Genomic DNA, 27,884 nt, shown 5'->3' on the forward strand with positions numbered 1-27,884 from the left:
AGGGCTAAGGCAAAAAATTTAATTGGGTTTTTTTATAAAAAAAATAAAAATATAAGTAGTACTTTATATTTTTTATTTAAAAAAAAAATCCCATACTCTTACTTTTAAAAGACTTTTTTTTTTTTTTGTGGGAAAATGCAAAGTTATAATCATTTTAATTAAAAAAAAACTTATACATTAATATGACAATGAATGTAATTGGTGGAATCTCAAAAAAATAATAAACGAATATTTGAATAAATAATATTTGGGATCTTACAAATTTTATAAGTGAAGTTGTATAAGAGATCTGTGATTCAATTTTCACTTATATCAAAAACTGATTGGTGTCTTAGTTTGATAATAAAAAACTATCATCAAAAGCAGACTTAAACTCTTTCTGACCAAAAAAAAAAAAAAAAAAAAAAAAAAGCCTACTCGTCCTAGGGCCGGACCTGTCCATATCCGTAAATAACCTCAAACCCAAACCCAAGCCCAAACCCAATTCATTCATAAAAAAAAAAGAAAAAGAAAAAGAAAACAAAGGAGCCTAGAGGAGGGTAGAGTTGAGCCCTCCGCCGCCTCTTTGAATTGAATGAAGAGAAGGAGGGATTTAGTACGAACATTGTCTTGTCTTCGCTGCTTCTTCAGTCTCCCAAAGAAAAACCCAAACACTACAAAAAGAAAAAGAGCGATGGAGGATTCATCTTCATCTTCATCTTCATCTTCTTCTTCTTCTTCAGAGAGATACTGTTACAATCCGATTCTGCGATGGAACCCTCAGGTGGAGGACTACTTCATCAAAGCCTACGGATCCGACCATTTCTCTCGCATTTCCAAAGCCCTAACGTACGTACGCTCGCTCGCACCGATTAGTTTTAAATTTTTATTTTTATTATTATAAAATAAAAAATCGTTCCTCTTTTTTGTGTTTTAAAAATTTCAAAAAATTGCTTTTTGGTTAGGCGTCCATCTTGCTACTCTTGTATACGTGTGAACACACTCAAGTCAACGAGTGACGCTGTTATTCAGAAGCTACTCACAATTATAAAAGAAGAAGAAGAAGAAGGTGGTAATGTAGATGGTAGCGAGTCAGAATCAGAAATTGGTCGCATTTCTAAGTGTCAGTTTCCTGGGTTAGAAGACTATGTGGTTTTTTTTAGGGGTTCAGGACCACACGTGATTGATTATGCCAGACCACCTAAGGAGATAATTGTGAGCCGTAAATGTGCTGAGGCTGTTCTTCGAGGTGCTCAGGTTAGCATAGCATAGTCTTTTCCTACTAATACTTTTCATTTCGAAGATCTCATGCCACTTTCCCTTCCTTCTTTAGGTATATGTTCCTGGTGTAATCGCTTGCAGTGCTCATGTTGAGAAAGGGGATGTAGTTGCAGTTTCAGTTGGTGTGGAGCAACCTGCTCTGGATGGTGGAGGATGGGGTATTGGCATAACACGTGGTACTATTCTTCTGGGCTTGAAGACAGGTAGTTCTATAAATCCCTCTTGAAATTAACTTTGTATTCTTTAGTTGTTTATCATTACATTCTAACTTTTTTGTTCTTCCTTCTTTTATTTTAAATATATCTTTGATGAATTTACCGCATACTTCATTTATTGTTTGCATGCCGTTCCTTGCTTGGTTGACACATACTTCATGTTTTGTTTGCATGACAAGTATTGATTCCATTTTGAGTGTTTAATTTAATGAGTGATTAAATGTCAGCTACAGGTAATAATACTATTGATGTAGCCATGGAAGATTTATTTGTTACTACCTTGCAAATTCGCGTATTCAAGACTTATTTATTGGGGGCGTATGAAGTCCAATTAAAGCAAATGTTTTATGGTTTTAAAGGTCTTGTTACGTGTATTAGAATTAAAACAATATTTTCATTTGGGTTGTTATTGAATAAGTTATGGTGAACATAGGATTGAATTTTGTTTTGAGGGATTGTTTGTAAAAAGATAAAAGAAAAAAAAGAGAGAGTTAGAGTTATTGTGGAGTAACCCTGAGATGAGGAGTAACAGGTTGGGCTAATTTTAAAATAAGGGGAATAGATAAGTTTTTTTTTTTTTTTTTGGGTTTTAATTTTAAGAGTAAAAAAGCAGTTTAATAACGTGGGGGAGGGGATAGGAAAAAGGCTGAATGGGTTCATATTTTTTTGAAGAGTTGAAATTTTGCTTTTTGAAGAGTCCACATGCGTGTCATGTGAGTATCTTTAGTTAATTTTAATAGTGGTTAAGCAAAAGTATCAATTTGACACGTGTAAAGTTCATGGAGTAAATTGGCTAAAATAAAAAGTTCAGGGAGTGTAATAGCCACTATCTAAAAGGAATAAGAATACACTTTAATAGAAAATAGCAACAAGCTGATATAAAAGGAATAACAACTTGACTACAACCCTTAAGCACACTTTTATACCTGGGAAAAATCTCTTCCAGCTTCGCCTTCATCAATTCTTATTGTAAACCTTGGCTTCCCTTACCAATCTCGATAATTCTTTAGCTTTTTACACCATTGAAGTGCTGTCCCCTTCAACTTCATATTCACCAACAGTACCTTATGTTTTTGGTAATAGGCGTCCATTCCAAATAAGTCTCCAAACTAGATTCAATTTGCTGCTTTTGCTTCATTCACCCAAGAAGAGTTGTACTTATCCAAAAATAGAAAAATGAAAATTTCCATAGAAGAGGTATATCTTCCTCTTTGAGAAAACCATTGATATTGAGTGTTTCAAACTGTAGATTCTGATCTCTCAACCTCTACTGTCTAGAGTTCACAACTGTGTTGTATATAATTTTTTTTATAGTTAGTTGAACACCTGTCCATAATACATATTCTTTTATATATAAGATATGAAAGCTCTTTTAAAAAAGAGATTTTTTTTAAAATTTTTTTATTAAAATTACAAACTGGTCCAAAATACGCAATCCGGCTGGTATAGCCGAAATGCCTGGTATTGACTGGTTTTTGAACTGGTATAAAATTAAGTGTGCGTTTGGATACTGCTTATTTTGTTGAAAACTGAAAACAATAAAAAAATAATAAAAAATTACTGTTCATGCTTGAAAGTACTGTTCATATGCCTGATAGGCGCTGGTTAAAAAAAAAAAAAAAAAGGGCTGAAAACGCAAATAATCTGGACGTGGACGTGCAAACCAAACCTACCCTAAGAGTTTCTTGTACTATTTTTGGTATTGGTAATTTGGTATGGTAAATACTTGCTATACAGGCTAGTATGTAATACCCTGATTTTTTATTTTTTATTTTTATGATAATCACCGTCATCGTCATTATTATTATTGTAGAGTTGAGATACTATATGTGTGCATAGTAAGAAAAGTAAAGTTTTAGTGCATACAATTTTGTGTTGTTTTTTAAAATAAAAAGGAAGATGTAACGTAGAGAGTTACTTTGTGGGTTATTCATATAAAACCTTTAGTCTTCAGTCTTATTAATTATGAAAAAGGATAAGAGATTAAAATCTATTTGGATTAGAAGTTTAAGAGTTATTGGAATCCTTTGGAGTTCCAGCCTATCTAAACAAATAAACCTTAATTTGAGGTTAATTGGAAATAAAAGTCTTGGAAACATATTTAAGCCATTGGGTCTCTTCTTTATACGAGTGAATCAAAAAAAAAAAAAAAAAAATTTAAGAAAGAGTAAGGCGCTGGATGCTAGAGGCTACAGGCTACGACAAAAGGATTAGAGGCAAACTTGTTTGTAACAAGGTAATTTGTCTTTCGCTTAGAGTCCTCTATGGGTTTTTTTTTTTTTTTTTTTTTTTTTTTTTTTAATATTAAGCCTTGATCACCACTTGTGGGGTTTATATATACAACTAGGCCTGTTCATGGTACTTATGTTGTAGTAACATGGATTACTGGTAGTGTACAGTTTAAGAGTATTGATGTTGGGTTTCACGATATTATGAATTTGGCTGTTACTTATGTATACCTTTTAATTGGTGAACTTGGGATCAATTTATAGATTCTAAACCGCAACATGTATGAGAAGCTTATTTATTCTATGATTGGTTGAACACCTAAATATCAAGTGGTGGCCTAGAATATCAATTGTGGCTATAGTAGTTTGTTTGAACTCTAGTAGTACATATTAGCTTTTGGGGTAATATTGTTGCGGTGGGACCTTAATAAGGAATATTAAATTGATTAATCCAATGGTGTATACAAAAGTAGTTTCCATAACTAATTTTTGTAGGACAGTAGGGAAGAAAAGGTTTCTAATGATTAGATTTCATGCTTTCTATTTAGAGCTTACGGAAGATTAAAGTGTTCGGCTGTGTTTAGATATATTAGCAAGAGAGGGAAGTAATGCATGATATGCACACGTTTTGTTCATTAGGTTCTTAGAAGTCAATAGTTTTCAAAAGTTATGTTTTTAAGATTACGTTTTTTGAAGTTTATCAAAAGCATTTTTACATCATTAAAAGAGAAACTTTGACTTTTAAATAATGTTTTAAAGAGAAATTTCGAATTTTAAATAACGTTTTGAACGTCCGAATCTCATATGATTTCTAAACTACACTATTTTCAAAAAATAATTGAGTTTAAATATAAGTTTTCTAAAAAGTTTATTGTTCTTTGAATTTGTTTAAAACCAAGTGATTTCAAATTCATATTCCTATTTTCCAAATGGTATTTAAAACTTTTCTTTTAGAAATTGAATTTTTAGACTTACTCAGGACTTGTAAAATATTTACAAAAACTCCTCAGTTCCTATTCATTCCCTAAGAGAGTCAAGCATCATTTGATTTATGTTCAATTTGATATATTGTGATCTTCAATATGCCTTCGTATTTGGAATGATTGTTACTAATAAGTAAATTATTCTACTTTTGTATAAACTTTGCTTTTGTGATATATGACTCATTGAATGTTTTTAAAATTGATCAGATATATGTGTAAGCCCGCTCACAGGGTTGTATGTGAGAATAAGTGTTGAACCCTCACTAGTAGGGGTTAAATGTTGGTATCCACTCACAGGATTGTATGTGAGAATATGTGATATGCGTTTGTGACACTGTGCTCTAATCAATTATCTGTATGTGCTTTCAACTGATTTTGGTATTTAATTACTTTTGTGTTTAGTGGTTCATTATATGTTTTGAAAAACTATGTTTGGAATTCAAAATACTCGTGCTTTGCTCTACTCTTTTTCTGTATTGTATATAATTATTTACTAGATGTGTGGCTCACCCTATCAATTACAATTTTCAAATTAAAGTTTAGGTGGGAAACAGAACTTTTGGGTTGCTTTGTAAGGTGCAAGGTAGAGCTTGAGAGTTTTTAGGCAACTTCAATAATGCTTGAAGCCTTATAGGATTTTAGTTATCTTTATTTTGATTCAGGTTTTAACTAGTGGAGATTATTTCGAATTTGTGGATGTTTGGAGATTGTAAGAAGTTTTTAAGATCATTATTTAATTGGAGTTTTATTTAATTTTGAAATTAGTTAGAGATATGCAAGATCAGCAAGTTAGTCATGCATCTAAATTTATGCTTCAAGGATTTGGGTTGTGACATAGTATGGTATGGAATTTAAAACTTTGGTTAAAAGGTGTTTCCTATGGCTCACACACACGTACACATATTACAAGCCTTCCATTTTAGTTTCTGATGCTGATTATTTGATGGTCTGGGTTTGAAAACTTCAAAATTTCTGCTGAAGTTATTTTGCGAAACCTTATTGGATGTAAGGGTTGATGGATTTTATTTTCATTGTTATAGATCCGTATTATTTTGAAAGGAATGGACTCTATATTGGCCAAGGAAAAGCAATGATGTCAAGGGCTGGGATGTTTCGCGTTTTAGAAGGAATTGCAGTGGATATGAGTAATAGAGTATACAAACTCCCTTCCTTTCATGGTATAGTTAATTCTGTATAAATTTTGATACATTTCATAATATGTTTTTAGCATGGATAATACAATGTGGCATTCTGTTTCTTTTTTAATAGCATGTTGTCAAAGGTGTTGCTGATGGACATCCTTTAGCAGAATGTTTTTCACAAACTTTTGCTAAAAATTAAACGCTTTTCCCCTAGTTGGATATGATATGCTATTAAAAAGTTATCTTTTTATTTTTTATTTTTAAAATATTAATATTGTTGTTGTGGTTGATGTTTCTATAGCTAAAATTAGGTACTAAATTAGATAATCGATTGTTATTCATGGTCTGGGTAGTTTCTCAGAATTGTTAAATTGAGATCCGATCATGAGGCTTGAGATTTTATGGATAACAAATGCCATTTCAACCTCATAATATGACTTCATTGAAGAATTGCTTTTTAGGATTTTCATTAAAGAACATTTAAATTGATGACTCAATACCCTGATGTCCAGTGGCATAATGTCAAGTCATCTAATTTTGTTGCAGTTAGCCACATAATTTCTCTATCTATATTGGTTAAGAAGCAGGATCATTGATTAATTTTTTTCTAGATTCTTTTGTTCTTTTATCTTGTATTGGAAATATATATACTTTGTTTGTTTTGATGTAAAATATTTTCAGGTGTTTGGTATGATATGTAAATTTTTTCAAGCAAACTACCTAAGTTGGTGGCTTAGTCACCGGAGCCACTGATGCCGGAGGTCTTGTAATTGGACCACCGAAACCGGTAGCCGGAATGGTGGCTTTGGTGACGGTTGTTGGAGCAGTGTCTCCGGTGACCGGACCGCTGGCATCTATAATTAGAATGGTGTCTTCGGTGACTGAAATGATTTTAAAATTTTTACTACATTTTATATGCAAACAAATACCTGAAAATGGATAGCATGTGAGTCAGACCGCCCGCAGTCAAAAGAAAAAGAAAAAGAAAAAGAAAAAGAAAACAGTTTTGCATCAATGCGAATAGAAGCCTTGCTGCCCCCATGATATGAGGATGAGATAGTTAGGGAGGGTCGTTTGGTGGATAAAGTTGGTGAGGGTAGTGGGGCAGCAGGTGGAGAAAGAGCTTTGGGTACAATGGAATGTTGTGGAAAATTAGGCAATTGAGGTGGTGGGAAAGGGAAGGAGGGGGAAAAAATTGGGGATGAGGGAGAAAACTAAAAGGGTGATGGAAATTGTGGTGGGAAACAGAAAGGAGAGGTGGGAGGAATAAGAGAAGATGGAAAGGTTGATTGGGGGTGGAGGAATGGGTGGGACAGAGGAGGGGGGTGGGGTGGGGGAGGCAGCGCAGGAGTCATTCTAAAAGACAACTTTTTCTTTTGCGTAAATGAATGAACTTCAACACAATGAACAAAACTGAAGAAAATATAATTGACCAATATCCCTCATAGCAATTTTTATTAGTTCAGTTGAATTTTGCTCCTAATAGGTGTTCATGGTCAGTGTTTAGCATTCTTCACTTTTCAGTAGCATTTTTGGCAAGTGAGCTATAGCTCAATTGGCACTTCTTCCCACCATAATAATGGGATGGAATATAAGGTCAAGACCTGGTAGGTGTGTCGTAATTCACCAATAGAAAAAAATTTCCAATAACTATTTTTTCATTTTCTAAAAAACCTTTTTTTTTGGAAGCAGTCTGTTCTTCACTTTTCACAACCTTTCTTCTATTCCTTCTTTGTTATTCTTGGTGATGTCAACCACTGAAGATTTCATCTATTCAAGCTTCTCTTTTCAGCAAAATATCTTGTTCACATCAACTTCAGTCACCTCTTTGATAAAAGAACCTGTGATATATGCGTTAATCATGTCAAAACAAATAGTACTACGGAGGTTTGTCAAAAAAGAACCTGTGACATTTGTATGGATCATGTCAAACCAAAGAGAACCCCGCGAAATGGAAGTACTATTTGTCCCACTTACCTTGTGTGTTTAGGGATATGATTTGGTTGGAAAATTAAGGCAGTTAACTTGCATATCATTGCAACAGTCATTCCACTACTACCATCACTATTAAGGGTTTCTCCTACTTTATTCCCACTCTAATCTAGGTGTTGTGAAAATGTGCCTAATAAAAGTGATAAGAGAAGTATTGATTTCATTCCCTTGTAAACATCAGCAATAAAGCTTCATATTGAGACAGCATTTTTTTCTTTTTTCTTTTCTTTTATTTTTATTTTCAGATTTTGATTTTTTTTTTCTTCACGTCTATGTATAATTTGAGTTAATTTAGGGGTCCAATATTTCCTTTCTTCTCAACTTTGATCTGGTCAGCAATCGTACTGTTATATTAAGTTGATGGTGGGCCAAGACTTTGCAAATAAGAGGGTTTGCACAATGATAAGTAGGGTTAGGTTTGGAAGATTAAAACATGTTTGTATTGGGTTCTAAAGCTAGTATAGCATTGATGGAAATTAAATTAAATTAAAGAAGGTAACAACAAGAAATATTTTAGGACTTACACTATAGTCCCTTAGACACAGGTCTTGGGTTAGGGTTGATCACAAAATCCTTTAGGAGCATGTCAAACTATACTTTTAGGAAAAGCATGCTTTTGTATGATTTTTTTAATATATTTATTTATCATTGTCAAAAATTGAGCATTTCCATGTGGACCATGAAGTGATCTGTCTTTTTCTATTCGTTGCTCTGTTCCTATATATCTAGTAGTTGTTGATACTTTCCTGATTTAATCTTTCTTATTTGGGTATGTTTTATGTTGTTAAATATTGACACGGTGTCTGTAAATTGCCCTTATGGTTTTTTTTTTTTTTTTTTCTCAGATGTTCTCGAGGGTGAGATTTTTCTTCAAAACCTGCCAAGCATTGTCACTGCTCATGCGTTAGGTACCTATTACATTGTCAAATTTCTCTAAAGTGAGATTTTTTTTTTCCCCTTTATTGTTGGTGTTAATTTTGTTCCCTTCATCTATTATCATATTTTGAGGTCTTTTAGCATTTCAATGGGGGAAGTAATGTAATGATTGCTCCATAGTCCTTGCATGATTCAAAAATTAGTTGCTGAAGAAACATTATGATAACTGAAGCAGCAAGAATTTAGGTCATTTTGTTGAAGATATTGGGTTTATGTTAATGTAACGGCCCAAGAGGTCCAATTTATTGTAAGCCCATGTAGGGCCAACCATAGCTGTTATATATAACCTACTAGGGTTCATTGTAATCAACAAATTGAAAATACAGTAAAGCTGTAGTCACTGGGGCTTTATCCCGCAAACCACATAACTTTTGTGTTCTCCTCTCTTTCTTGCTTCCGCTTCTCTACATTATTTTATTTTTATCTTTCAACTTGATATCAGAGCCATCTCTATTCTATTTCAATTAAATGATCAACACCTCCCATTGTCACTGTTTTAGCTTGCATTAAAACTTATAATTTAGTTGATGTTTTCTTTTGGGTGTTGTTATTGCTCTTGATGGTGAGTGTTGGTGGCTTTCTCAGTAGTTTTTGTTGGCCTCTATTGTTGGTTGTTGTTGGTGTGGTCTAGGTGGTTGTAGTTGTTGATGGTTGTTGTTGGTGATTGTAGTTGTTGTTGGTTGTTGTTCTCGGCAGATTGCTTGTTGTTGTTGCTGTTGGTTGTTGTTATTGTTGTTCTCGGCAGTTGTCATTGTTGTTATCACTGGTGGTGGTTGTGGTTGTCGCTGTGGTTATCATTGTTGTCTCATGGGTGTCGCTGGGTCCTTTAACCCGAGATCCAAATCTGACTGCAACCTAACTAGGTAGATCTAGGTTTATTTTTTGGCATATTCCGGCGTGTTCTCAACAAATATGGTACCCTTCTTGGGTTTTCAGCTTGTCCTGGTGGTTTTCCAGTTATGGAGATTGCCTACCGGAGTTTGCAGTGGCTTTCCTCGATCTCTTGGTCGTTACATGTGGTCCCTAGGTGATTTTTCTTGGTAGTGGTTGTCGTCAGAGTTGTTGGTTGCTGGCATAGTGGTCGTCGGTGAGTTCTAAGGCCGCCAATGTGGTTGTTGGTTCCTTATTTGGTATTGAATAGTTTCAGCTGGTTCATCTCGGTTTTTTGGTCGGTTTCGCTTCTGTTTGTCTGGTTCAGCTTCAATTTCGGCTGGTTTCCTCAAGTTTTGGCTGGTTCACATCATTTTTCAGCCTCTTCAAGCAACTTGGCACTGTGTAGAAGTTGCTTAGTGTATATGTTCCAAGCTGGACCTATATGACCATATGCTCAAGCTTTCAAGCTTGAGGGGGAGTGTCGAAGATATTGGGTTGATTTAATGTAATGGCTCAAGAGGCCTAATATATTGTAAGTACATGTAGGGCTAACCCTAGCACTTATACATGCCCTACTGGTTCATTGTAATCAACAATTGAAAAATACAATAAAGATGTAGCCACTAGGGCTTTATCCTATGGATGTAGGCCGAACCACATAACTCTTGTGTTCTCTCTTTCTTGCTTTTGCTTTGCTGAATTATTTTATGAGAAAGGATTTGTTGCAAACTAAGTTGTGGCAACTCTTGCAAAAATACACACATGTCAATGCCTCAAATTGACACCTGTCTAGGCTTATATTTAAATGAAAACTTCCTTGTCAAGATTGAATTTTTCACCAAGTGGCCACTTGACATGTATGCATTTTGCAGGAGTTGTCGCAACTTAGTTTGCAGCAAATCATTTCTCTTATTTTATTATTTTCTTTCAACTGATTCTATATAGCAAAGAGCCGAATTTCTTGCTAGTAGATTGTAATGCCAAGAATAGATTTCAGTAATAACACAATAGATTGTAACGCCAATGAGCTCTAGCTCAATTGGCACCTCCTCCACTTGTAAGTGCTAGGTGGAGGGTGAGGTTGTGGGTTCAATATCCATTGGGTGTGAGTGTGTAACTTAGCAATTAAAAAAACACAATAGATTCTGGCAAAATAAAGAAAGAGATTGAATTGGGAATGGTAAACAAAGAGATTTTATGCACAAGGATCTAAGAAAATTTTCCTTCTTTCTTTATTTGGTTAGAGGACTGCTTTGAGTGGTCTTGCCATGCCCTCTGTTTTAGATTTCCTAGATTTATGTTGTTTTGGGTAGATTTTTGCTTCCCTTGTACGCTCCGTGTACCAGGGAAGTTTTTTTTGGTTGTTCTTTTATTCCAGTTTTCAATAAAGTTTTTAAATTGCTGATATAAAAAAAGGGACCTAAGAAAATTTTGAGATCTGATTTTTCTTGTATTTGATTAGAAAATTCTGCTACCTTAGGGTATGTACTTGTCCATAGCAAACCTGAAACTTCAGTCCTTGACTGTACATATAACAAACTAATCTGTACCATCCATTCTGCTTATTATTAATGATATTTACATATCTACGAAACTCTTAAGGAAAACACCGTGTCCTGTATAAATAATATAAACACAAGATATAGCTAGGAAACACGTAAACCAAAAACAAGAGGCTGGACATATGCTAACTACTATGCTGATATGGGCCCTTTTGGTAAAACGTTTTGCAGCTTTAAAGCTGCTTTTTCCGTAGAAAAGCTGCTGACATGTTTAGTGAAATCTCGTCAGGCTGCTTCTCAGGAATCAATGGCTGCAGTGGGCCCTGCAGAAGTTTTGATAAACAGCCAGGGGGCTGCTTTTCAAGCTTCTGTGCAGGCAACACATTTCTTTTTTCATGAATTATTATTATTATTATTTATTTATTTATTTTTCTTGAATTCTCATGACCACCTTTTATATTTCTTCAGTTATCTACGTTATCCATCTTTGTCATTTTAGATGTCCATGACATTTTCAATACAGTATTTACCAAACACTCAGCTAAGCTTTTTAAGTGCATAAATCTGATTCCATAAAAAAGAAAAGCTAGGGCAATTCTTGCACAGCAATTCCTTCACAGCTAAAGTATCTTCATACTGGCCCTGAGTGTACTAATGGGCCTACTTTGCTTGACTTGGATATTCCTACATCGACTTATTATATTCAAGTTTTACTAATAAAGAAACAACCTTATTATATCCAAATGAGACTTTGTTTTATAGGACGGTTCTTCAGAAGAGCAGGATGATCTTTGTTTTTTCTTCTTTTTCTCTTTCTTCTCATATGTTACTTATTTTTTGTAAGAACTCTCATGTCATTTGAATAGCAGTAGAACATAGTACTTGAATAAATGTGTTCTGTTGCATGAAAAACTGTAGACCTATTGAAGTCTTTACTAACTAGGACTTTGTTTGAGTGGTCTCATATTTAGGGTTTTACACATTGTACTTCTTTGCTTGATTTCATTAATTCTGTTAGTTTTTCCCTTTGATCTGTTTGTATCTGTTTTTTTGCAGTGAGTTTACTATCGTAAACTCATTGTACTTTTCTTATCAATAAAGTTTTTATTACCTAACAAAAAGAAAAAGAAAAGAAAGTGTTCTGTTGCATGAAAATAATCCTGGAAGTTATATTTCTCTATTTTCTAATTTCATTGCAAGTTGTATGTGCTTTAATAGTAGTGAACATAGCATTATAATAGTCCTTGGTTCTTATTATTTTTCTTTATTATCATGCATAGTGTTTTCATTATGATCATCAACTACTGTCCCTTGCGTAGGATTTAGCTATTGCTTAACACTCACAACAGGATTTAATGGATGCATGGCATTATTTTAATTGTGCCTTTTATGCCTTAGATCCACAAAAGGGTGAGCGAATACTAGACATGTGTGCAGCACCGGGAGGGAAAACAACTGCGATTGCAATGCTTATGAAGGATGAAGGAGAGGTTGTTGCAGTTGATAGATCTCACAATAAGGTACAATTTCTGAACTTGAAGTGTGATAGAATGTTATCCATTTTTTCCTTTTCATATGGTTCTTAAATCCAATTGGGATCCTCTCCATTCCAAAGGAAATGGAGAGGGTCCAATTCATGGTGAAGATTTAATTTTTTTATGTATCTAAAGGTGTAAATGGTGTCACTTCATTTCATTTAAAATCCCATTCTACCAAATATGGAATGGTAACTGATTTAAATGACATGGTATATTCACCTTTAAATTCATGAAATACTAAATCTTTCAACTTGGAATGGACACTCCTCATTTCAAAAGCAATTGGAGAGGGTCATTTTCCTCCTAAGGCACGTATAGGCCAAGAAAATTAACTTTATTTTGCTGTAGATGATGCAACATGGCAACTAAAGCTGTGTCTGATCCCAAGAAATTGCAGGATGATTTTGTTACTTTGTGGAATTGGTACATATGGACTCATTGTATGTGCTTAAAAAAGCTTTTCTTTGACACATAATCAAGCAAACTTCACCTGTATAACCCTAGGTGCTCTTCTATTGCATTTCTTAATGCCATTTGGTTCTGAAGAAGATTGGAACTTCTTAGTTCTTATTATGCTTTTATCCTCTTCTTCACCTAATAGCAAACCTCTTTAATTTAACCCAACCCAAGTATTCTTTTAATGTGGTGAACTAAAAAACCTATTTCATTTCAGCACAAAATAAACCAAAACCTAACATTCTGCATTATCTTCTTATTGTACTTGGTGTTCACCTCCATATTTATAATGTGTACATATACATTTGTTGCATTTGCTTGTGTAACCCTAGGTGCTCCTGTTGCATTTCCTGATGCCATCTGGTCTAAAGATGGTTGGAACTTATTAGTTTTTTGTAGAAAGAGTTTCCTCTTCTATTTTGCTTTTATTGATCTCCCTCTATATGCACACACACACACACACATATTACACCATTTTTCCTCTTCTTCCACTTTAATTTTAACCCAATCAAATTATTATTTTAATGTGGTGAACTAAAAAATCTATTTCATTTCACCACCAAATAATCCAAATCCTAACATACTGTATCATCTTCTTCTATTGAACTTGTAGTGTTGACTTTCAACAGTTAAATTCTCAGTTTTGATCAATGGTACCCCCTCTGATTTCTTTGGTAGTACTAGGGGTGTTTGTCAAGGTGATCTATTATCCCCACTTCTTTTTGATATTGTCATGGAGGCATTTATTCGTTTGTTGGATGCAGCTGTCAATTTGGGTCAAATTTCAGGTTTTTCCAGTAGTCAATTTAGCTAGTGCGTCGTTGACAGTGTCCCATCTGTTGTTTGTAGATGATACACTTATTTTTTGTGATGCTGATTCTAACCATATAGATGTTTTGCATGGGATTTTAGCCAGATTTGAAGTGGTTTCAGGATTAAAATTAACTTGGGAAAGTCAGAATTGGTTTCAATTGGCAATGTGCCTAACATGGAGGAATTAGTGGAGATGTTGGGTTGTAGGCAATCCTCTCTTCCTTTGAAATATTTGAGTCTTCCGTTGGGTGCTACATATAAAGAGGAGCTAATTTGGAATCCTGTTTTGGAGAAGATGGAGCGGCGTTTAGCTAGATGGAAAAAGATGTATTTATCTAAGGGGGGTAAGTTCTTATTAAGAGCACCATTTCCAGTTTGCCTACCTATTTTCTCTCTCTTTTCCTTCTTGTGAAAGTGGCTAATTGTATTGAGAAGTTATAGAGAGATTTTCTTTGGAGTGGTATTGATGCTCTGAAGGTGCCTCTAGTGAAACGATCTCAAGTTTGTACGCCGGTGCAAAATGGTGGGTTAGGCATCAGGCATTTGAGAAGATTTAATTTTGCCTTGTTAGGTAAATGGTTGTGGAGATATGGAATAAAGAGAGATGCCCTCTGAAGGAGGGTCATTGAGGTGAAATATGGGGATAGTTGGGGTGGTTGGTGCACAAAACTGGTATCAAGGACATATGGTGTTAGTGTGTGGAAATTAATTAGAAGTGGTTGGTTAGCTTTTTCTAAATTTCTTCAGTATGACATGGGTGATGGTACTAATGTGAAGTTTTGGGAGGATGTATGATGTGGGGATTGTTCTCTTAAAGAAGTATTTCCAGAGTTGTATAGTATTAGTCGGGCAAGGGAGGCTTCTGTGTCGGAGGTCATGCGTTTCTCTATTGGGAGGAGGAAGCGTTGGATTTGTGTTGGGGTATTCTTTATTCCACAAATGTACAGGGTTTGGTGCTAATAAGGTTTGTTGGAAACCAGTAATTAGTAAAGGTTTTGAGGTTAGAGGTTTTTACCATGCTCTATCCCTTTCTTCTGACATTTCGTTTCCTTGGAAAATGGTGTGGCAATTGAAGATTCCTCCTAGAGTAGAATTCTTTTCTTGGACTGCTGCTCTAGGTAAGATTCTAACTACAGATAATTTTTGGAATAGGCATATTGCAGTGCTTGATTGGTGCTGTATGTGCAAAAGGTGTGGAGAATCAGTAGATCATCTTCTTCTTCACTGTTTGATAGCATATGAGTTGTGGTCTATGGTATTTTGTTTGTTTGGTATATACTGGGTATGCCATATAAAGTTATTGAATTGTTGGCTTTATTGCAGGGCAAGTTTGGAAGACATAGATTTTTGGAGGTTTGTGCCACATTGTCTGTTTTGGTGTTTATGGCAGAAATGGAATGCTAGATGCTTTGAGGACTTGGAAGGGTCGATCCTTGATATAAAGTCCTTTTTCTTCCATACTCTCCTTAAATGGAGCTTAGTTTTATCTTTATGCACTTCTTTGTCCCTACTTGTTCTTCTTGATCATTGTAATTTGGGTTACTAATTTCTACCATTGTAGTACATTTTCAGTGTACTTGGGTTGGCTATTCTTTAATAAAAAGTTCTTACGTTATTTACATAAAAAAAAAATTCCACCATCTCTCTAGGCGCGGTGGACCCCCTCATAGTTGACCACCCACTTGACCAAAAACTAAGTTTTTTGCTCTCTCCAAAAACTTAAAACTATCATTTTTCAAGAAAACTCAGTGTGTAAGCCCAAAAAAATGTTATTTATTTATTAGTTGTTATTTTGTTTATTGAAATAAGCATGTAGTTTATAATTTTCATTTTGTTGTGTATCATATAAAAAGGCCTTATTATATTGAATGATTCAAATTATTAAACAGTCCACTGTTGTATGTAAAAATGGGTAAGATCCATTAGTTTTGAATCTTTTGATGGGACACCACTCTACCATTGCGTATGTGTGTTGTTTGTGGGGGGGGGGGGGGCTCCGCAACTTTAGGAGGATATCATTCTTCCCACTTCCCACTCTTTTTTCCAATGAAAAAAGTTAGCCAATAGTGTGTTATGTTGGCATAGAAAAGATTGAAATTTTGTAACTGAAACAAATTGTCTGTCTTTGAAAAGTTTTTGGGTATTCTTGTCTGTTTGGGCTATATATAGGGTTGTAGACACTCCTCCATCAGTCTATTGGGAAGTGTCTAATTTGCTGGCTAAGGTGTTGTCCAATAGGTTGAAAGTGGTATTTCATTAGCTTATCTTTGAGTCAGAGAACGCGTTTGTGGGATGTAGGAAAATTTTGGATTTAGTTCTGATTGAGAATGAGTGCTTGGATAGCAGGGTTAAAAGTCATATACTTGGTGTCATTTGCAAACTTGGAATTGAAAAAGCTTATGATCATATATTTTGGGAGACACTACCTTATGGAAAGGATGGGGTTTGGTGGAAAATGGAGATTATTAATGAGAGCGTGCATTTCTAGTCCATTTTTTAGCCTCAGTGAACGATCCCCATATGGTTGCTTCAGCAATTCAAGGGGGTTACCACAAGGTGATTTGTTATCCCCTATGTTATTTTGATGATGGAGGTTTTGAGTAGGACTGTTGAGGAGAACTGGGGGGGGTGGTTTCATTCTGGGTTTCAGGGTGGGCTATACTGCTGACCTTGGTTTGTGTGTGTCTCTCATTTATTATTTGCTAATGATGCAGTCTTATTATTTTATTTATTAAAAAAAATTATGTGATGATAATTCTGAGCAAATTCTATATATTAGAATGGTGTTGAATTTTTTTGAAGCTGTGACAAGGCTTGAGGTAAATCATAGTAAGTGAAATGGTTTTTGTTGGAGAGGTTTCAAATATTTCAGTGCTTGCAGATCTCCTCCATTGCAAGATCGGGGGTTTGCCTATGACCTATCTTGGTATGCCTTTGGGGGCATCCTTCAAGGAAAATTTTGTGTGGAATCCTATTTTAGAGAAGATTGAACGCAGATTATCAGATTGAAAGAAACTGTGTTTGTCAAAAGGAGGGAGGTTAACTTTATTGAAGAGTATGTTTTTGAGTATACTTATTATCTCTCGTTGTTCACTAGCCCTGTTAGTGTGGCGAATAGGATTGAGAAGTTGTAGAGATTTTTTTTTTTTGGGAGGGTGGTATGGGGTACGGTGTGTACCCAATTACGATTGGTGGATTGGGCTTTAGGAAGTTAGTGAACTTTAACTCGGTCTTTTTGTGTAAATGGTTATGGCATTTTGGGTTGGATGAAGGGCAGCTATGGAGACATGTAGCTGTGAAATCAGGAGAGGAGTCGGGGAGGTTGGTCCACAAAGACTGTTTTGATGAACTCAAGGTTGCAGCTTATAGGAAAGCATTATCATGGGGTGGGAAGGGTTCATGTTCGGTTTTGGCATAATGGGTGGTGTGGCGACCAACCATTGAGGATGGTTTTTCTTGATTTGTATGATTGTTCATTAGTTAGAGATGCTTCCGTTGGTTCCTTGTTGAGGAGACAAAGTGACGGGGAACAAAGGATTCGGGGTGTCAGATTTGAGCATGACTTTAATGTTTGGGAGATAGAGGTGGACGGGGTGGTAACCTCCTTCTATGATATTCTTTATTACTATATCCCTCATTGAGAGGGTAGTGATCGATTGTTTTGGCGATTGAAATAGAGTGTAGATGTTGATATGCTTTCTTTTTATGATGCCTTAAGGGTCCTTCTGCTAATAGCTTCCCTTGGAAAAGATTTTGATGCCTCAAGGGAGTCTTTCACTGCAAATTTATAGGGTATTCACAATCTTTTTGGGCCACAGGCTTTCCTACTCATCTTCTTCTCGAATCATGATTTGAATGGTATATTTTTTGCTTGTTATGTATGGAATGTACTCCCTCTTATTTCTTTCTTCTTAATACTTTGTACTCTTTCTGGTAAATGTTTGCTGAATTTATTTGTGCACACCCTATAGGGCGTTTGGCAAGTAGTAAAACTTGGCCAGCAATGACTAGTTCAATTGGTTTCATTCTTGGTTTAGTAGATTTTTTAGCTAAAATACACTTAAAATTTTTTTTTATTATTATTTCTTTATGATAAATTGCATGGGCTAAAACAAACTAATTCTAAACTTAATGTTTTTCTGTTGAAACTGCATATAAAACAAAATCTAAACTGTTTCAAACTTGGGTTTAAACAAACACTATTTAAACCAATTCAAAATTGATCAGATTTGACTTTAGGTTTTGCTTAGAACTGAACTAGTTACATCCCCAATTCCACTGCCTACAGCCAATCCTCCTTAGAAGAGTACAAATCCCACTGTGTACATTAAAGATGATGGTGACACCGTCAAGAATAGTGGCGGGTGGTCTGAAAATGTTAGAGGATGTTTGGTTTGGGAAAAAAAATGTGTGTATTATATATTCATTTGCAGTTTTTTGTGGGACCTACCACTAAAAAACTTGTTTGGTTTTGTTACTTGTACTCAGTTTTCATTTTTAGTACCCAAGAAAGTGTTTTGAATACAGAAAATGAAAACAAGTTTGGCCATATTCATTTTTAGCAAAAATGAACACAATGGCATTTTTGTAAAAAAACCAGAAATATGTGGGCCTACACACTCAACTTTATGCCTATATCTTCCTTGACCAAATATCTCTGTCTCTCTCTCTCTCCCCACATACCAGTTAACAGAGCTTTCTCTCTCTCCATAGTCTCTTCACTCCCTCTTCTTTGGTATCAAAACCACAACCACACCAGCGATTTCTCTCTTTGTACTCGGAAAGAAACGTCCTCTCTCTCTCCTCGGCATGATCAATTTCTCTCTCTTGGTTGAGTTCAACATTGGTTTGGTTTTTTTTCTTTTGGCACTAAGCCGACCAGGTTGTGGCTGTGACTGTGGGCTTGGTGGTGGGTGTGGGTTTTGATTTGGGTTTGGGCTTAGTTTTAGCTGTGGCTGTGGTTGTGGGTGTGGATTTAGTTGTAATTGGGTGTATTGGTAGGGGGAAATGGTGGTGGGTGTGGCTGTGGCTGTTTCTCTCTCTCTCTCTCTGGGCTGTGGATTTGGATTTGGTGGTGGTGTTGGAGGTGGGTTTTGATCAGCTGTGGTGATGATGGTGGTGGATGCTGATGGATCTGGTATTGGTTTTACTGTTGGTGTGTGTGTTGTGAATTTTTAATTGAAAGATATGAGGTGAAAACAAACAAAAACTAGACCAGAAAATTTGAGCCAAACATAAAGTGAGTTAGGTATAGAAAATGAGTACAAGATTTGAGATATAAAAATGAGTCAGAAAATGAATAAACACCCAACACTGACCAAGCAGCACCTTAATGTTGGTAGAATTTGTACAATGGCAACCTTCCCATAGAATTTGACTTTTTTTTTTTTAAAGTGTTTTTAGGTCCCAAGGGGAGAGGGAAGGAAAGATTTAAACTAGTGACCTCTGCTCCATATGGCTTGGTCCCCAACCAATTTTGCTACCCTTCGGGGTCCCAGAGAATTCAAATTTGAGAGTTGGATTCTTGAAAATCTTAAGCTCAAAATTCCAATTTTGATCTAACTTTGTTTACTCAGACAAGAGAAACCAACATTTGGAATTCTCAAATTACCACTTTTGGTGAAATCTCACCTCAAAACTTCTCAGCCAAACATGGAAAAATATAAAAAAAGAAAAAGATTAAGAATGGTTACTACATATGAACCGGCAAATGAACAACAAAAGTTTCTTGGTAAGAACCTTCCATTTTCTACATATGATATGCTGTAGAGGTAAAAAAGATTGGTGTGGGTTGATGCCCAGAATAAAGCATGCTGAAAGGAGCGGTAATGTTATGCTTGCATTGTGATATGATGGAAAGTAATACTCAACAGTTCACTTGCATTTGATTTACATTCCATAGTAACTGGTTTTCTGAGGCTTTGGTATGTTGTAATAGATACATGGGTCCTTGCTGCAGAAGAAAAATGCTTTTTAATATAATCAGGTTTTCTGCTTTTGAAAAAGTAAATTAATTTCTATCCAATTCTTTCTCATAGATGAATTTATGTTCCTTCTTGATATTGAGAGTGTTGAAATTTTTTCCCTTTTGTAAATGGAAATTTACACCATGTAGTAATCTGATCATCTTTTTCAGTTTCATTGTTTTTTGAGTCCTAACTTCTTGCTTCTTTTTGATCGACTTATTTCTAGGTGCTTGTCATTCAGAAACTGGCTGCTGAAATGGGTTTGAATTGTATAACTGCATTTAAGTTGGATGCTCTTAAAGCTGTTTGGCAAAGGAATGACTCCAATATTACTACCGATCTATGTTGCAGTGAGGAGATAGATGGTGTAACTATTCAAAGTTCTGACTTACTGGGTTCACTTGTGGATAGAAACTCATCCATCATTATGGAAGGGATGAGTGCTGAGAAGAGTGGCAAGGAAAGTGGTAGGTGAATACTTTGATCTACTGAACTTTAACCCAAGTAGAAAAGCACTAAAGAAATTTTGGCTCCACATTTTGATAAATATTCTGAAGTAATCATCAAATTTTTCTTTGCTTATCTAACCTGTAAATCTTGATATATTAATATCATGTTCTTTTTTTTTTGAAACCGCACGGGGGGAAATGTACCGGAGATATGATGTTCTTAAACTTTTAGAAAGATGACAAGATGTACTTTTGAGTCAATTTATTATTCTTAACAATTGGCTAAGATCATTCTGGCCACTGCTTATCATGTATTTATGGTCCAATTGAATCTAGTACACAGTAAATTTCAGGCTGATGCACATAGAAGACCATCTTTCCATTCAAGTCCATAGCGGGGAGTGGGGCTGTGACCAGTTAGTCAGGACAGAGTGTTTCTTGATTTATTCCTGTTCTGTTGTACATACTCAACATAATGAATTATTAAAGAGGGCCAAAAACAGGCTACTGAAATGTTGAAAAAATAGAATATATAAGCATTATAATGTTGGTTAGATTTGTGAATTTAAGAATTTTCTATTCTGCATGTTACCAGAATGTATGTTCTGTATTTGATTTTCTTTTTGTATTTTTTTCACATCTGTTTCCTCTTTGATGTTTGTATAATATTTTTGTCTATGGTTACGAATTCATCTCTAATTAAGTCATATATTAGTTAGCAATGAAAAAGCGAATGAGAGAACTTATGTTAGCAAAGCTGACATCAGGAAGAATATACGAAGAATACGGAATGGCTCTGGACGAAATCAGTGTAACGGTGGTAGGGTTCAGAATTCGAAAGGTTTTTCTCCTAACAGCTTTGATAGAGTCCTTCTTGATGCTCCCTGCTCTGCCCTTGGTTTGAGACCCCGGTTGTTTGCTGGAGAGGTAGGACAATCCAATTTAGATTGCCTTCTTCTATTATTTATTTAATTTTTATGCTGATTCTTCTGTATTTTTGTTGATAAGTAGTTAAGGTTTTTTTTTCCCCCATTTTCTCTTCATGATAAAGATGTTGGGTTTATGAGTTAATTATGTAGTGGCCCAAGAGGCCTAATTATATTGTAAACCCCAGCTACAGCTAACCCTAGTAGCTGCTAGGGCTTTATCACTATGCAGGCCTATATATCAAGGTTTTGAATTCTGTTCTAGATTGGCTACTAGAATGGAATATTTTGGTACCTGTACTGGGGTGTGTGTGTGTGTATTACATATTCCATAATCTCATTAATCAATAAAAAAAATCATAACATAAAACAATTATGAAAAGAATAATTAATAAAAATTCATAAAGTGGTCTTCAAACTATTTTTATTTATTTATTTATTTTGACTAGTCTGGTATTTCTTTTTGTCTTTTTAATCTTTCTTCTGCAGGACCTTCTCACTCTATTCCCTCTTATTGTATATATGTCCCACATATAAATTTTGTACTTTTTTCTTTTAAAGTTTAAAGGTTATCTCTTCTTATTCTCTCTTTCGAAATCTAATAAGTCAGTAAAATCATATCTTTTTATCAATAACGTAAAAGTAGTGGTGTTGAGTTAAACAAATTTACTTTATACTTTTAACTTCCAGTTCATATCCACTCTCAATTGTTCTTGTTGGAGTTGGTGAGGGACCCTTGGGAAGATATGAAGAACTTTGATGACAAGATCCCTGCACGTGAATTTGATATTTTTCAGGTATCACAGTAATAGCACACGATTAGCTTTGAATTCCATATAAGTTCTCTTTGTCTTCATCTCTCTCTTTCTCTCACTCTCTAACTCGACTCAGCTGAGTCAACTCACCCACACTCTCACTCTTTCTCTCTTCAATACGGTACCATTAGGAGCTCTAGGCAGCACGTGGGTCACATTTTTCTGCAATGGAGGTCAAGACGCTCATGGGTTTAGAGGGTTGTGACGGTGTTGCTCTGGGTATGTGAAATCTGAACTTCTGTGTGTTGGTGTGAAATCTGGGTTTGCGTGGATGAGAGAAATAATTTCTTCCAATGTGGTTTTTGCACAAGAATCCATCTAGGTCTGCTTCAAAATCTAAAATTTCCACTTCCTAGATCTTGAATTGGCTTCCGATGGCATTTTTGGTTGAATTTTAGATTTGGGTCTGCTTCAAAGTTTGCAAATTTTCATTATTCATAACTTGATCTCTTCAAAAAAGTTTTGGGGCTTCTCAATTTGCTAGAGTTGCAGTGTCAGTGGAAAGAGGATTAATTCGTTTTGTTATAAGCAAAGGAAGGAGCAAAGAAAGGTTATTTTTGCTTGCGTGGCATCTCCACAAAACTTGAGAAGTGATGAATCCTCAGCCACCAAATTCGATGTAATTCTTTGCATTTGAAATCATTCAATTTCGTACTAGTTTAAATGTATTGCATTTTATTGGTTACCTTGTTTTTTCTTTAGATTAGCTCACTTCAAATTCTATCGTATTTTTTTTCATCCGATAGAATATTGTTGAGTTCCTAAAAATCAGATCCAAAAGTGATTAAATGATGGTGTCATCAAAATAGACCCTACTAAGCAACCTGTGGTCACCTCAAATCCAGTATTTGTAATAGTTGGGAGATTTTCTTTTCCTGATAGCTGAGATCTCGCAAGCATAGCCTATTCTTAGTTCTAGCACTTGAAGAGCAATTTCGGAGGAAGAAAAAAAATCTCAAAATATGATGAAAGATATATTCAAGGAGAATGGAGCACTTGTGTTAGCCTAAGGAATAGCAAGTGCCAAGGACGATTGGTTGCTATGCAAGTGGCCCTTGAGACAAGGTTATATAAAAAAGAAAAGAATAAGCATTGTCAGAAAAATTTGAATAGAGTAGGCAGGGGGGCAAATACGAGAGAAAGAGTAAAGGAATTCAAACTCACATAGAGTGTATGGATTTTTCGTGTCTAAGTTTCCAATAACTCTCAAGGAGTTTTTGCCACCTAATTTTGTAGAAGAACTTGTGATGAAGGAAGAAATGGGAGAATGTCCTAAAGAAGTTGACAATAAAGAGGTGATGCCTTTATAGAGGAGGGTAGCTAAGGTGGGTAAAATGATAAATTCCAAATCATGAATAGGCACTATTAAAGTAGGTCTAACCATAGGTGGGTTTACACTAATTTTCCTTGTAAAAAATCAAGTGTTTGGTATGACAAGTAAAATTTTTCAAACAAACTACCAAAACTGAGGGCTCAGCCACCGGGACCGCCGGTGGCGGAGATCCAGTGACTGTGCCTCTGAAACCAGCTGCAGGAATAGTAGCTCTAGCCACCATAGTTGAAATGGTGTCTCCAGTGACTAAACTATCAACAACGATGGCCAGAATGGTGTCTTCAACTACCAGACAGCCAGCACCGCTGGCCAGAATGACTGTTTCGGTTATCAGACCTTTGGCATCAGTCATCGGAACAATAGCTCGGATAATCGGACACCTTCACCGATCGCTAGAGTGGCAGCATCGGTGACCAGACCACTGGCACTAGTTGAAGGAGCAGCAGCTCCAACCACCAAATTGCTGGCACTATCAACCTCTGGTGACCTAGCCACCAAATGGGGTGAGAGGAAGCAACTGTGTGTTTTTGTAAAATGTTTTACCAATTTTTAAGGGTAAAACATTTTACAACTTTTTATAAAGGATTTTACGGTCAATGGAAAATATTTTACTATTTTGACTATATTTTATATGCAAATAAACACCTGAAACTGAGAAAACATTTTCTAGAAAAAATATTTTAGTTCAAAACAAACAGAGCATAAAAATAAAAAATTTTGTTCAAAATAGCCTACCAAACGTGTTCTTAAAAAGCCAGAAAACACTCCCAGCCACATCTTATGCTTCTCCATTTGGCTGGGAATGTATGTAGAGATTGAGGTCTTATTCAAAAATTAGGATTGCTTGTTTGAGCATATGCCAATCATTATATATTTTTTCTTTTAATTCATGCTAGTATTATAGACATAGTTTATGTTTTAATGTTTGGTTTTCTATTATCAATTGATTGAGAAAATATGATATTAATTTTTTTGTTGGCAGGATACAATTGAATCCTTAAGAAACCATGCAAAGTATCAGAGGAGAATGTTTGATCAGGCTGTTCAGTTAGCTCGCCCGGGTGGAATAATCGTGTATTCAACGTTAGTATGCATGCATTGTGTTACTCATTGTATTACCACATGTTGACATTTCAAGTGCCTCACCATGATAACAATAACAGGCATAATATTCTTAATTTCTTAGTTTCATATCATTGTTATCTTTCTATCTCTTCTATTTACTGACTTTTGATTGGTACTGTCCACTGGGTGATTGGACCAGTAAATGTTCTAAGTTTTCTTAAATTGTTTGAATGTGGAGGAGTGAGGAGCTCATATAGTAATTATTTTTCCTTGATACTCTTTTCATATTGTTATGCATGTTTGTGTGTGATTGCATGCTATATCAAAGTGTTATGGTGCAGTAATACATAAATACTTATATCATAATGGACAAATTTTTTCCTCCAAACTGGTTTGAATGAATCTTGATGTGGGAGCACAGCTAGAAATTATTTTGGAATTTCTTAGTCGAAATCTATTGACCTTTTTAAATTTTTATTTATTTTTTAATATATTTTTATTGGATTATATCATATTTTTTCATTTATTTAGTTTGGGGTTCAGATATGGATTAAATTTCATGTTTTTAGATAGGGATTAGTTTTAGATTATCTTTTAGGTGAGAGTTATATGGATGTTATCTTAATCTTTATTTATTGGAAGCTCTACAAAAAGGCTCCAGATGGTTGGTTTGTAGTCATACTATTATTATTTATAAAAATTCTTTCATTGGTGAAATTGCTTTTCTGTTTGTTGGTGAAGCCAAGCAATCCTTAGGTTGTGAATCTTAAGGTTTATAGGGTTGTTCTAGGTGGTGAAGCCTAGGCTGGCCTGTATCAAATCTCCTCCAACTTATTACATTACGCGGTGTTTAATAAAATCATCCATGTGCATTATTTAAGTAAGTCACATGATTCATTAAATAGGTCCTGGGAATGATTTTATCAATCGCCACATTATGGGTGGGAGGAATTTTTCTCTAAACCAGTTTAGAGGTAAATATTTCCTATCATAATAGACTAATCAATAACTATGTATATAATTTCTGGTTCAGGCTTACTGTTCTAGATCTGTTCTAAGCCCATTGTTTATGTACATAGGTCACACAATCAAGATTAACCCATTGACTTTGGTAATGCCTAATGATCTTTTGTATGAACACTGTTGTTAGTATATTGCTGATTATTGGAGCAATAATGTTTATTGTGTGCATCATCATACCCTGAACTGAACTGCTTATACTGTCTCCTTTTTTTGGGTTAGGTGTACAATAAATCCTGGTGAGAATGAAGCATTGGTACGATATGCATTGGATAGATATACTTTTCTGTCCTTGGTACCACAGGTTAGAACCAAAATTTTACCTATACTAGTTGCCGACTCATGCAATGCGTGGGAATATATTATTAGTTTGTGATGTGGTTTAATGTATAATTTATTCTCTAAATTTATTGTACATAATTTGCTATCAAAAAATTAAACAATTTTGAAAATTAATTTTTATCTCTATATTTTTAAAAATAGATAATTTTATTATTTTTGGTGTTCTTTATTGATATTATTGTTTTTTGAAGTGATCCATATTCTTCTAACTATTGTTATTATGCATTATATTTTTCTAATTTCATTGGGTACAAATAAAATTTTAAGTTTTAAATTTGTTATTCAAAATTTTCATTTTCTTAAGGAGATTATCATCATAATCAAAACATATCACATAATTACAATTGATATTACTAAAACAATTGATAGACACTTAAGCAAAAAAAAAAAAAAAAATTGATATACACATTCAAATTCAAATACAGTCATATACATAGTCATGTAGATTGTGTTTTGATATGAACTTAAATTCTCTCTTCCAAACTAACTAAGGATTAACTCAAATAAAAATCAAACCAAAGTTATGAGGGAGAGAGAGAGTATCGAAAATAAAAGGTATAGTTGTAAATACCAAAATTTCCAAGTTATACTATATGATAGAATAACATTATGTGAATAAATACTATATTTATAATAATCAAAGGAAAATAGCTTAAAGTATAGTTCAATACAAAAATTCATCTACTTAAAGTAAAAATGCAAGATTAAATTAAAGATTCCAAAAGAAAGAAAAAAAAAAATTATATATGTATACACATACACGGAGTAATAACTTTTGTGTGTGGGAGAAGAGTTCAAAACAAAAAAATCATAAACCTAAAGTAGAGATGCAAGAAAGAATTATAAATCCACCAATAGGGGAAAAAAATAGAGAGAGTAATCACATTTTTCTTTGGGAAAAATATGGATTGAATGGAAGAGAATAATATATTTTAGTAAAGAAGATGAGGTCAAAATAAAAAGAAGAGGAATGAATGAAGAGTAATGGAAGGGTAGAGAGTAATGGAGAGAAAAAAAGGTAGAAGAGAGGGGGGAATGTTAGAGGAAGTGAGGAATGAAAAAAGAGTAGTTAAAAATGGAGTAGAGTTGGAAATAGTTAGATGACGTGACACAACGAGAGAGTAGCAATATAGAATGCTAAATGTCGGCTTTCATATATATTATTGTTATATAGATATAGGTTTGTTAGGATTCAAGAGATGTTGCTCAAGTTTGAAGAGAAGATCGATACTGCTTATTCGATCACTGGAAAAATATTTGGAGTAAAGAGACAGAACCAGCCTCCCTTCTAAATTAAAAATAATAATAATAATAATCAAAACTGTGTTATCATTTCCAGTACAAACCATAATTTCATTATCACGTTGGTAGCAGTGGCATTTTCTAGAATAAGGGGTATCATGTCGATGTCGATGTTTTTATTTTTATTTTTTTTAATCGGAGGGGGTAGGGGGAAATGCCATTATATGATTGTTTATCATCTAATTTTGATTTTTATGGTACTTTCAGCATCCAAGAATTGGAGGTCCTGGCCTTGTTGGTCATTGTGAATTTCCTGATGGATATATCGAGTACGTACTCTTTTCTAGTCATATGCCATTGAATAACTCATTGATATCATTTCACATTATATAGATTGGTTTTGGTTTTCATATAAATGTATGACAGCCTATTTTACGTACTGGTTATGAATTCTTCTACCAGTCTCCTGATAATGATAAATTTTGAAGTTGATTGTTCCTACTTGGTAGATAATAAGCCATATAACTACTTCAATGCTGAACTCACAGGGAATGGTTAAGACCTGGGGAGGAAGAACTTGTGCAGAGGTTTGATCCGTCATCTCCACTCGATACAATTGGGTTTTTCATAGCGAAGTTTATTGTTGGGCCTAAAGATGCCTAATTTGGGAAAAGTTGTGCAAGTTCATGAGATCATAAATGGTTAAGGTTGTTATAAATGAATGATCTCAAGAAATGCCAAATTGCCCTTTTATTAGTTAAAGTTTTGGATTATCATGATTTTGAAGG

At 34.7% G+C, this 27,884-nt stretch overlaps 1 protein-coding gene across 6 annotated transcripts; it reads left to right on the forward strand.

The window, feature by feature from the left end:
* Window positions 1-512: 512 nt before the first annotated feature.
* LOC115968319 (putative methyltransferase NSUN6) lies at window positions 513-27,875 on the forward strand. 6 transcript variants are annotated; one of them, XM_031087679.1, is made up of 12 exons: window positions 514-828; window positions 945-1,236; window positions 1,313-1,463; window positions 5,727-5,864; window positions 8,666-8,728; window positions 12,530-12,651; window positions 20,131-20,375; window positions 21,073-21,280; window positions 24,410-24,510; window positions 25,735-25,816; window positions 27,364-27,425; window positions 27,645-27,875. In XM_031087679.1, the coding sequence occupies exons 1-12, from the start codon at window positions 575-577 to the stop codon at window positions 27,757-27,759; spliced, it is 1,833 nt and encodes a 610-aa protein (XP_030943539.1). In that variant the 5' UTR covers window positions 514-574; the 3' UTR covers window positions 27,760-27,875. The 6 variants fall into 6 exon arrangements, 5 of the variants coding, with proteins under 5 accessions (XP_030943542.1, XP_030943539.1, XP_030943540.1 ...); XM_031087680.1 differs by having other exon boundaries at window positions 21,121-21,280; XM_031087678.1 differs by having other exon boundaries at window positions 20,131-20,371; window positions 21,069-21,280.
* Window positions 27,876-27,884: the final 9 nt, after the last annotated feature.

The sequence above is a fragment of the Quercus lobata genome, chromosome 11 (assembly GCF_001633185.2).
Source record: "Quercus lobata isolate SW786 chromosome 11, ValleyOak3.0 Primary Assembly, whole genome shotgun sequence".
NCBI classification, from domain to species: Eukaryota; Viridiplantae; Streptophyta; class Magnoliopsida; order Fagales; family Fagaceae; genus Quercus; species Quercus lobata.